Source organism: Falco cherrug, chromosome 12, assembly GCF_023634085.1.
Source record: "Falco cherrug isolate bFalChe1 chromosome 12, bFalChe1.pri, whole genome shotgun sequence".
NCBI lineage: Eukaryota > Metazoa > Chordata > Aves > Falconiformes > Falconidae > Falco > Falco cherrug.
Genome location: NC_073708.1, coordinates 6595438 through 6607621, shown reverse-complemented (window position 1 = coordinate 6607621; position 12184 = coordinate 6595438). Strand labels below are relative to the sequence as shown.

Sequence of the window (12184 nt, the reverse complement as noted above, 5' to 3'; positions counted from 1 at the left end):
GTGTCAACCGGATTATTTCCAACAGGCCTGCGGTTCAAGCAGTAGCACCAACAGTGTAAGAGAAGCCGCAGTACTCTGATGTTTTAACCCTGCTCAGAGAAGATGTGGGGCAAGATGACAGTCCATTTCATTAGTCTGAGCAAATGCTTTAGCTTCTCTGCACGGCAGCTCAAAATGGCATTAACCAGTGGCAGGACGGTATGGAGTTTTTGGGTAGAGCATCTGACAGACTCCTGCCAAACTGGAACTTTACACCAAACCAGCATCTTATTTCACATACACCACTGGCATGCGATGGTAGCAACTGTTAATCATCAGCGATTTCGGCTGGATTTTAAGTCACTTTGAAATGAGACAGCTAAACCTCAGAGCATGCCCTCCAAGGCAGGTCTTTTGTACATACTTAGAGCAGGCTTTGGAGAACACGGCCACATGCTGAAAGCTGCAGAGCTAAAACTTAGTGGTAAAAGAACCAAATTCTTGCTTCCATGCACAGTAGGCACCTAGTCCTTTCTAAAGCAAAGGCAACAAGAGAATTCGTTCTTCCCCAACCAGTAAGTTTTCTCAGAACGTTTTTTAGTAGTAACTTCGATATACCGTTCAGGTCAAAACCGAGTTCAATAGACTATCTTTCAATGCCAGAACAAGTCTCTACCTACAAGCCTAACTATTTAGCAGTCACAAACACAACGCTGGTCTACCAGTATGGCTAGGGCCATACTGCCTAGCACTCCCATAAACTCCTAGCACTCCTATAAACACTCCCCGCTGCACACGTCCTTGATGGAGCATAGTCACTGTGTTCGCCTGCACAGACATTCTATTATGGGAATGTAATTTAATGCTTGGTGAAACGCTTTATGGCACTCAGTTATACAGAAAACACTACAGAAATGCCATGTCTTGTTCCTGCATTTACTGGACGCACCAACTGTCACGCTGCTGAGACCACTGCCTGAAAGGTTCACACTGTTCAAACACAGCCCAGCCCCACAGCAAAGCTCCAGCCAGACCAGTAATTGACCATACAGAAAAGGACTGTGAATTCAAGAAGTGGAGAGCAGATTATTTTTCCTCATTCTCTGATCATTTATTAACATGACAGGAAAAGTTCATGCTTGCTCAACCCAATATCCTTCGGAGAGAGATGTACTCATCCTGTGATGACACCACTTACATCTGTACTCCAGTAAAACACACCTGCCTTACTTCTTTCCCATCTTTCTTTCTTCTACTTTTCCCTGAAGGCAAACAGTTCAAAAAACTTGCAGGCATGCACAAGATTCTTCATAAATGTTCAATCATACCAGATTTCCCGGTGGATCACTGTAAGCAGAGGCAGTATCACTACTCACCCGTCCTTACATTGCTCCTTCAGTATTCACTACCGCCAGAGAGAAAAATCAGGGGCTTTCACTCACCTACCAAGCCATCTTTACAGCCTTTATGCAGCTACACCAGACACCCAGGTCTACGTTTACGACTACTGTCAACTTTCACTCCTTCCCTGTTCTCCAACTGCATCCCCTCGTGGCAGTTTGACACGACCCTTTCTCGGAAAGGGTACCGAGACTTGCCTCCACACTGCCAGAACCTGCACTTCCACAGTGCTTCCGCAGTGCTTCCAAACATCAGGTTGCACCAACACTCCCTCAGGACTAAACACGGTGATTATTCTTTTAACCTAAAGGCAGGCAGTTCCACACATCAAAGCTATACAGCCTGAGCGGCAGCTGGCACAGCAACCTAATGTTACTAGAGCACCAGCAAGGCTCTATCCTGTCCGCCTCACAAATAACAGAACAGACTTTCTATTTGCATGTAAATTTGTAGCTTAAATATTAATGCAACAACACGGAGATAAAAAAGAAAAGTATACACAAAACAGTTATTGATCCAGTCACCGAAAGCAGTATTTACCTCTTGGGTTTGAAGACAACCTTCTGTCCTCCTTCAAGTATTAGCAAAGCTTTCAGTTGGGTCCCTTTGTATCCCACATCAGCTTTTATTATTTTCTTTGTTGTCATGGCATGCATAACAGCCCCCAACTCGGGGGTCTCCTCGGGATACACCTCCCGGGGCACCACCCACTGGGCTGCAATCTCCCAAGGGGACTGCAGCGTATGGTCGAGCCGGGGGTCCAGTTCCACGTGGAGGCTCGCCATCATACGGTGAAAGGCGCGCTGGTCCTCCCGGTTGGCAGCTGAGGTGTCCAAGTTGTCAATGAGGAAAACTTTTGTGAAAATGAAGATGACAAGGAGGATGGCCAACAGCACAACTCGCTGCTTTAGCTTCATGGTGACCTTCAACCCTTCTCCCCTGACCCTTTCTTCCAAGCGTTACAGGAAGTCTATGGGAGATCAGGGTGAGGAAGGGGACGTTAGTTAATGGATTTCATTCATAACTTGCATTGTGAAAGAGGTATGACCACTGAAGCATCTTCTGGCACCCCTAAAAATAAACAAAACACAAACTTACAAAACTGCATTCCTGCAGATCCCACCAAACTCAAAGTCCAGTTTATGCTTGGAACATAAGTCTGCATTTACGTACACTTGTATCCTAAAGCCCAAACATTTCTGCTAAAGCACATGGGGTTTGCTGTCTTCCTGTAGCCTTTCAGTGATCTGCACAAAAGGGGAAATCGTCTGACAGCATCTCTATACAGCTGGAATCACAACAGCTGCAACTACCCCAGGCAAGACTTTTGCAGAGAATTGTAGTACGAGCTGATGGCTCCAACTTCACAAACACTTTTCCATTAGTAAGAGAACCCACGAAACTCTGGTTTTCCCTAAAGATCTGTCCCTCAAGAGAAAGCTCCCAGGTAGATTCTCTGGCATCCAACAACCAGCGACAACAGCTGCAGCCTAGTTTCCTGAAGGTATAAGACAGAAGGAAAGAACATGCTTAATGTGTTTATTGTCTTTCATTTGCCGCCACTAGAATTTACTCAGCTTTTTTTCCCATTTAAAAAAGGAAAAAAAAAAAAAGAGGGGGATGAGAACATCTTTGCTTCCTTGCAGTTAACCACATATCTTCTGCAGTCAACTGTAAAACCAATAACCACAAAACCCATACAAAATATCTGCAATCTCAACACCAAATTAACAACAACAAAACCCCCCAAAACCCAGAATACTAATAGTGCCTCTTCTCAGAAACCTCACCTCTACCACAGTGCCATGGTTTAGCCCCAGCCAGCAGCTAATCCCCACGCAGCCGCTCGCTCGCTCCCCCCTGGCGGGATGGGGAGAGGATGGGAAGGGTAAAAGCAAGAGAACTCGTGGGTTGAGATAAAGGCAGCGTGACGGGTACAGAGAAAGTCACATGCACAAGCAAAGCAAACCCAGGAGCTCATTCACAACTGCCCATGGCAGGCAGGTGTTCGGCCATCCCCAGGGGAGCAGGGATCCAGCACGTGGAACGGCAACTTGGGAAGACCAATGCCATAAGGCTGAATGTCCCCCCCTTCCTTCTTCTTCCCCCAACTTGAAATACAGAGCATGACACCATATGGTATGGAATATCCCTCCGGCAGTCGGGGTCACCTGTCCCAGCTGTGTCCCCTCAGCTTCTTGTGCCCCTGCTCGCTGGCAGAGCATGGGAAACTTGAACAGTCCTTGATTTAGAGTAAGCACTACTTAACAACAACTAAAACATCAGTGTGTTATCAACATCATTCTCATACCAAATCCAAAACACAGCATCGTACCAGCTACTGAGAAGAAAGTTAACTCTGTCCCAGCCAAAATCAGGACACAGAGTTAAAAGCCACATCTGTGTTTCTGCCTTTCTGTACAGGTGGCAAGACGTGTCTCACCCCTCAAGCCTTGGCTGGTACAGGTTCAGCAACGTGCTCGCAGCCCGGAGAGCCACCCGTGCCCTGGGCTGCGTCCCCTGCAGCGTGGCCGGCAGGGCGAGGGGGGGGATTCTCCCCCTCTGCTCCGCTCCGGTGAGACCCCCCTGCAGCGCTGCCTTCAGCTCTGGGGCCACCAACGCGAGAAGGGCACGGACCTGTCGGAGCGCATCTGGGGGAGGCCACGAAGATGCTCAGGGGGCTGGAGCCCCCCTGCTATGGAGACGGGCTGGGAGAGCTGGGGTTGCTCGGCCCGGGGAAGGGAAGGCTCCGGGGAGACCTTCCGGCAGCACCAGTGCCTGGTGGGGCCGGCGGGGCAGCTGGGGATGGGCTTTTACACGGGCACGGAGTGATGGGACACGGGGCATGGTTTTAAGCTGAAGGAGGGTAGAGGTAGAACAGTTATTATACTGTGAGGGTGGGGGGACACTGGCAGAGGTTGCCCAGAGCAGCTGTGGGTGCCCCATCCCTGGCAGTGCTCAAGGCCAGGCTGGACGGGGCTTGGATCAGCCTGGTCTGGTGGGAGGTGTCCCTGCCCAGGGCAGGGGGGTGGAACTAGGGGATCGGGGAGCTCCCTTCCAACCCAAACCATTCTGTGAGTCTATGCTGTAAGGACCACATTAAGACACAAACAATTGTATTTCAGTTATGAGGACAGAAATTATCTTTGCAGTATTAGCTGAACATAGTCAAAACCCAAATGGAAACTGATACTAAGGCAGATCCGAGGAACACTCAGAGGCAACAGATTTCTCTCTGCACAAGTGACGTTAATCATGAAACCCACAAAAGGCATCCTGAGCTGTGGCAGGACCAATATAGAAAAGCCTTCTCATGCAATTTAATATTGAGCGTATAAACCGGTCATTATTAATCATGACACTGGAAAAACAAGCTGCTAAGCTAATTTACCAGCAGCACCCAAAGGACAGCCAGACTATGCCTGACTAGCCAAACGCAGACCACGGCCACCTTCAGCGTCTGTGTGGATGCGGTGCCTGCAGAGGTCACGGCTGGTATGATGGATACAAGGAGCACATTGTTGAGGTCCATCTCCACCAAAGACTAAGGCTGCAGCAAACAGCAGATGACAGTAAGGCACATTCTTTGAGCAAGTCGTGAGTGCAGAACCAGGTTTGGTGCAGTATAAGAGTACTAGTACAGTAGGACACGCAAGCCCATTTACATTAAGCGTACAGCAGACCCACCCTACCTCCCGGCTCCATGGCTCTCCCACCTTCCCGTGCATTGGGGCAGCATTCATACAACCCAGCTGCAAGGTAGCTCAACGATCCAGGCTGCCAACCCACCCAAACATTAACCACTTTCTCCAATTTGTGTGTGAACCACCTATTAGTAGCAGTTCTTTGAGCCAACAGCACAGGTTTCATCTGACCACAAAACACCACTACCCGTGCAAGCCAGAGCCAAGGGAGGGTGGCACAGCAGCTCCGACAGTGGGAGATGACCCGTCATGTACCCACCTACAGAGGGGCACCTTAACTTACTCAGGTCAGCACTGCCACCCAAAGAACGGCCCTGCCCTCCACGTACTTCTTACCCTCATGGAATGAACTCCATGAAAGACCTGATCAGTGCTAAAGCTTGACTGTTTTTCTTAATTTATTTCTTCCCTCAGCCCTCCTCCCCCCAATCTGGTGTCCAACACAGTTTCAAAAGCATCTGAGGGCACGCAACCAGGCCAAGAACAAGTGTTTCTCCTGGCAGCAGCACGAGTGTTTATACATGTAGGTAAAACCATGGCCCAGGCCAGCCCAACAAATAAGAAGCAGCTGAACCACTTGGGAACAGCCACAAAGAGCCCAACCAACAGGGATGAGGAAATCTGGTAACAAACTGCCACATCTTCCTGTTTTCAAAACCACTCTTTTCAGCATAGCGACAGAGCCAAGCACCACTCAACTCGCAGGTGACAACACTGTGACGACGCAGAAGCGTGCCTTTTAGCCCAGCTTAGCAGCTGAACTGTTTCGCTGTCATTGTCCCGCCTCAGGTGACAGCTCAGTTCAGCTTGGCCCTTCCCAAGCTATGCATTTTGCCTCTTAAATACCTCCTATAAAACCTGTTCACTGAAGCAGTAAAGAAAGTGAAAGTCTCCTAATGACAAGGAGTTAAAACTGAAATGCAAACCATTAATAGCAGCTACTTAACAACAATATAGAAATCTCCACGAAGGGTAGAGGGTAGGACAAAAGCAGGCTACCAAGTCCCAGAGATGCTTCAAAGTAGTATTATGGTCCCCTGTTAACTGCGTAATACTGATTTTAATCTACTGGAAAGTAAGTGCTTGTGCTAACAGCAAAAGAACAAATCACGTGTTTATATGGAAATTAAAACATATCATCGTTCATCTCAGTTCTGTTTAGGCAGCCTCCGTTTCTCCAAACAGCAGGTCAATCTGCCTATCACACACGGCAAGCGTGAGAATGAGAAGCACAGACAACCAAGATGCACCCCACCTGAAAGCCCTTGTCCTTGCAAATACAGACTCGCCCAGCAGGAGAGCCCTAAATAATAATATTATTCTTAAATTTAAGGAAGTGAGCAAAGGAGATCAGGCTGTAACTTCATAATTTCACTTCCTTAAAACTAGTAATTCTAAATCACTTTGAACATTGCTGTTATAAAGATCTGCTTTCATTCATTTTTAAAATCCATTAAGAGTTTGTAAGAAGTTACACAGAAGAACACAGTTCATTTCAGAACGGTTACTCCTCATTATGAGATAGGTATATAGGAGATACGTATACGTGTACACACATGTTTTAAGAAAGCCTCACAGCCCAGTGTTAGCCAGCTAAAGCACAGGACAGAAATGTTCCGTATCTCTGGAGCTCAGGCTGGGCACTCACTTTCCTAGACTGATTTTCAAGAACACGGAGTCTGTCTAGAGGTGTTCTTCCTAGGGGTGTGGGGTGGAGAATATAACCAGAGCCACTGCTGAAATTAAAGGTCATTTACTTAGTTTATCTTTTGCGACAGCTTTGAACCTAATTTTGGCTGAAAACCTCCAATGATACAGATAGAATTTGCCAAAAAAATTAAATATTTGCTATTAAGACATTTCAGCGATTCCCTTAACTGAACAACCTAGCCTCACCAAACATTTCTCAAGTCACACAATTCCTCCCGACATCCCAACTAACCCCCTACCCCGATTTTGCTCTCTCTAGCTTTCAGCAGGTGACTCGGCTCTGACTTTTTACTGACATCTGCTGAAATGAGTCATGAGCTGCTCTCCTCCAACAAACAACAAACCACCCCTGAGGTTGCCATGCCATCGATTTCACAGGCTACCTGCGGAGCCCGCACATCACGCCTTCGGTGCCAGCATTATGCTCACTGCTGTGCAAGCCACCAAAAATGAAGCCCCTCGTGAAGAAGTTTACTGTGGGAAGAACTTAAGCTTTATCGTTTTCAAATGAAGATGGCAAGAGTGACAGTGTTGAGGTGTAAGAAAATATTTACAGTTATGGAAGAAAGTAATTTGAAGAAAAGGACAAGTCTTTGGAAAAGTCTCAGATTGGAAAAGAGGACTGTGAAAGCTCAGGAAGCATGAAGCTGATCCTGGAACGAGGACAGAGATGGGAAAGGTGGCCACAGAAACAAATGAAATAATAATAAACCCCCAAAATTTTAAAAAACTGAAAACCAGGGTGAGCTGTGAATAGGACTCTGTGGAACAAAGGGCAAAAGGGTCTAGGACAACAACAAAAATAAACCCGGGGAAAATCTCAGAAGGAGACCCAAAAAGGAAACAGTTCCAGAAACTGGCAGGGGTGAGAGGATAGGGCAAGGGTCTTCACACTTGACCAAAAGAAGAAAAGGGACAGAGTAGCCGCTTACTTCTACATGAGTCATGGGAACATGGGATGTGCAAAATGACAGCAGATGCTCTTGGAACCAGAAGGCATCAGAGAAGGAAAAACCCTGACAAAGTTTTCAGAAGTACATTTTAAGTGTCTGACCAGAGCTAACACGACAGAATGACAGAGTAATCCCTGTGTACCTGCAGTCCCAGAACAACACACATTCCCTCCTGCTGCTCGACGGCAGCTGCTGATCTCTTACCAAGGTCAGGTAACTCCAAGCGTTTTGTTTGGTTGGGTTTTTCAGGTTTTATTTTATTCGTTTGGGTTTTTTTTTTTTTTTTCCTTTTTCCCAAGCTTCTGCTTAGCATTATCTCCAGCTACCATTACTAAATGGAAGGCATAGTCCAAAGAGTTTCGCTGCTCTACCACCCAAACTCCATCTCCATGTTACACAAGTACAGAAAACCTAAATTCCCTCTGTACCATTTTCTGATACTCCTGATCAACCAGGAAAAGAAAATAGTCAAGAAATAAACAACCACACCAGCTTTTTAATAGTGGAGTCAACTGGCCGGTTTGCATAAGAAATGCTTCCTGTTTTTCACTACCTCTTCGGGATATTTCCTGATCAATTTTGCCTCTCATTACCACCAGGTCTGTATTCTCAGCAAGTAAAAAGTCTTCCAAGTCAATATCCAAATAACAGCATCTTTTATATAGCACAGTGGGGTCACTGTGCACACAAACGTCCGAACTAAAGCATGCCTACTGGCATTATATACCAACATCATACCACTTTATGCCCAGATCAAAAAACAGCATGAAACTCGCCTGTTACAAACAACAGTAAAATCACAGCTCCTGTAAGCAGCCTGCAAAGTTAGCAGAGGACCACACCCCAGAAAACCATTTTTATTGGAGTCACAAGATCAAGGCTATGCCACGAACCATGAAGCTCGAAAACTACTATCTCAAAAACACTTGTGTACAATTTGCAAGGATTTTGCCATGCTCCAAGTAACAAATAAGGTATGAGGGCAGGCAAAGGTTTGGTTTGTCAGCACAAGTACACAAAAAATCATCGCTCAGACAGATGCCAATGTGAAATAAATATGATTAAGTATGCTCTAATTCCTGTTTAAAACGCACGTTTTCTCTTTCCAAATACACTGTGCCTTTTGGGATCTCCTATCAAAAGGTCTTTAAAAGTCCTCCAGTAAATCCTGGAAAATGCCTTGCAGAAACAGTGTATACAGTAGTGCCATTTTCCTCTTCCCAAAGTGTACTTCAGTCTCACCAGATCAATCTTTCTCCCTATCCTCCCCTCTCTGGCCAACTCGTCGGTAGCTCATGCTTTCCCTCTCTGTGTAAGCCTCGCTATTTGAGTTTTCACAGGCAGGCTCCTACAGACCTTTGTTTAGATTTTTCAGACTCATTCTGTCACTTCCACTCTCCGTATGCTGCCTGGTTTGTGTACGAGTTCAGTAATCCAGTGCATGAGGCTTCACACGTATTTCCTTGTCTGCTATTCCTCCATCTCTCTTTCTGTTAAAACCCCTGCTATCTATAGGCAAAATCTTTGCGACACTCTCTGCTCAAACTTTCCGCACACACAACTGCATCCCCGGTTGAGACCCAGACTATAGATAAATATAAAAGCTCACAAGCATTTTAACCACTGCATTATCTATACTTGCAACTGCAAACGTCAGTGACTGCCTGATATATTCTCCCACGTCTCCTGAGAGAAATGAAAGAATTTCGTCCATCTGTCTGTCCGCCTTGCCCCGTTATATTCCTTAGTAACTTTAGAATCCGTTACCGACATTTCTGCCAGATTCAGCAGAGGAATACTTGCACGGCCTTAACAACCACCACCGCCAGATGGAGGGCAGAAGCGTCAAGAAGCCAAGGACAACTGGATATATATCCTCAGCCCTTCCCCGCGGCCGGCTGGCCACTCGGCAAACAGGAACACCTGACTCAGCCGGCTGCACAAATACAGATGGGGCACATCAGGACACAGGCAGCACCTGGGCGCAGGCCTGGGGGAAGAGAAGCTACAGGGGGGACGGAGGGCGGTAGAAGACAGACAAGAGTTACTACAGTAGGAGGTGGCAAAACAAGTCCTCAGGAAACCAGGTTTCATTTTCTCCTCGCAGAAAAACTTTCTTTTAAGCACAGTTTCCTATGGAAACAAAGTTTATATAATCACACTTTTCACTAGTAAGCTTCTGGATCCATCCGAGGGAACAGTAGATGTTTTGAAGACAGGGTTTCTGAGTTTATTGGAAATTGGCAGCTGGGGAGCGCTGTGGGAAAGGCTGCAGCATTAGCTCAACAGTTGTCTGTTCGCCTTGGCCATCTGGGCAACCAGCGTGCGCACAGCTGGTACGAGGAGGGAGCTGGAAACGCTGCACGGGAAGGAAGGAACGGAAAGTACTGTGAAGTGGAACGGTATGAGACGCGGGCAGGAGCCAGGGGTACCGAAGCTGGAGGGAACCTGGTCAAAAACAACCAAAACCGTGCTAGTTGAGCTATGAGAACAACTGCCCCTTGTTCCTATCCCAGTTAACGAAGCTCCACCTGACCATCCCAGGCAGATAAGCCACAACAACAAAGCGAGCTGGAAATGTTTTAGGGGGCCTTGTTCAACTTGGAAGCGAAGCCAAAGCGGTAAAAAAAATCAGTAGTTTTCCTTCTGAACCTGACATTTCTATGTTAGTTCAGCTCAGCCATAAAAAGGGCACCAAATATTTAAGCAGGGCCCATATAGCTACCTGACATTTAGCAGCGACGAGCCTGTCTCTGCCGCAAAATAGTGCCAATCAGCCTCCCCTGCTCCCAAGAAATGAGGCTGTGGACCACAAGGCAAAGGACGAAAAATCTGGGGGAATCAGAATTGAGCTGCCAACTTTGTTACTGTGTGAGGCAACAAAACCCGCCTTGCCCTCCCGAGATGCTGTACTGCCAACGGAGAAAGATGTAGGTCAGGCTTAAGGACATAAGGAGTACAGGGAGTAATTTTCGAATTAAAGTAAGACCAGGGTATTAACTTGCTGTTGCGTGGTAAGTACCAAGTGGAATCTATTCATACGGTATTTGCTGCAAGACTAGAATGTACGTGTTGCAGTTTTCCCTGCTTGCTCAGCCCCTAAAGCCTGTACGTGTATGGTGGGGCCCGGGCCGCTGCTCGCAGACAGCAAAGCAGCCGCACTGCTTACGGGCAGCTGCATCGAGAAGGGTTTAAAGACAGATGGCAACTAAAAACGATTAAACCCACGGTAAACCCGCGGCTTTTGACGATGGCGGCGGCACTCCCGCCGCACGGCGAACACCCCATGGCTCCCGGGCGGGCAGTGCCCTGAGCCGCGCTGCCGGCGGGGCCGGGGGGGGCAGCCCGGCCTGCGGGGGGGCCTGGCTGGCAGAGGGGCACCGCGCACCCCGGCTACGGGCACCCCGGCTGGCAGGGGGGCACCGGGCACCCCGGCTGCAACACGGGGCCGGAGGGAGCAGACGGGAGAGCGCCGGTAACCGGCCAGGTCTGCCCCAGCCAGGCCCAAAGCGCCCGCCCGGGCGGGGCACCGGGCCTCCCGCACACCGACACGGCGGCGGGACCCGCAGCGCGGCCGCCCCGTTCCCGCCCGGCGCAGCACAGGACCGCCCCCCCCCGCCCCGGCAGGCCCGGGCCCGAGCCCGGCGGAGCCGCTGCGCACCTGCGCGGCGCGCCCCGGCCAACGGCCGTAACGGTTCTAACGGCTCCTCCCCCCCCGCGCCGCGGGGCTCCTCAGCCGGTACCCGGCAGCCAGCCCCCGCCGCGGGACCCCCGCCGCCCCCCCAGAAGCGGGCCCGATGCCCCGCCGGCGGGCTGGCCCCGGCACCCCCCGCTCCCGGGCCGCTGCCCCGGGCAGGGCGAGGCGGCAGGGGCGTGCCCGCCCCTCAGGTGCCGCCGCCCCGCCGAGCCACGCAGGCAGGCGCGGGAGCGGCCTCCCCCCGGCCCCGCGGGCCCCCCCGCGCTTCCCCGCGGCCGCCGCCGCCGCCCCCCGCGCCGCACCGCACTCACCGCGCCCGGCGGCCCCGCTCCATGCCCCCGGCCGGCGCCGCCGCCGGCCCCCGCCAGCTCCCCAACATGGTGCCGCCCGGCCGCCGGCCCCCGCCCCGCCGCCAATGGGCGCCCGCCCCGCGCCGCCGGCCGCCCGCCAGCCGGCCAATGAGCCGCCCGCCTGCCGCTCGCCGACGGGCCGCGGCGCGCCCTGCCATAGGCCGGCTGCCAGCGCCCCCGGCCGGCCGCCTCCAATAGGAGCGGCGGAGAGAGCGGCGCCGCCGGGCGGCCAATGGGGGCGGAGCGCGGGTTAACCCCGTCCTGCCCGGCGGGGCCCGCGGAGCGCTGGCGCGGCGGGGGCGGCTTTGGGGTGAAATCACGGGAAAGCGGCTCTTCCGACGGGGCAGTAAAACTCCTCAGGCCTGACTGCGCGCCGCAGCGCAACGCCTG

General features: G+C 50.5%; 1 protein-coding gene across 2 annotated transcripts in view; it reads right to left on the bottom strand.

The window, feature by feature from the left end:
• Nucleotides 1-11851, bottom strand: part of FAM20B (FAM20B glycosaminoglycan xylosylkinase) — a 29073-nt gene extending 17222 nt beyond the window's left edge. Inside the window, exons 1-2 of one of the 2 annotated variants that reach the window (XM_055724905.1) lie at nucleotides 11756-11851; nucleotides 1921-2451 (exon numbers count right to left, since the gene is read on the bottom strand). In XM_055724905.1, the coding sequence (XP_055580880.1) occupies nucleotides 1921-2297 (377 nt within the window). In that variant the 5' untranslated portion in view covers nucleotides 2298-2451; nucleotides 11756-11851. Of the gene's footprint in view, nucleotides 1-1920; nucleotides 2452-2553; nucleotides 2835-11755 lie in introns of those variants that run through there. The other variant, XM_005435874.4, reaches the window with a different exon arrangement.
• Nucleotides 11852-12184: the final 333 nt, after the last annotated feature.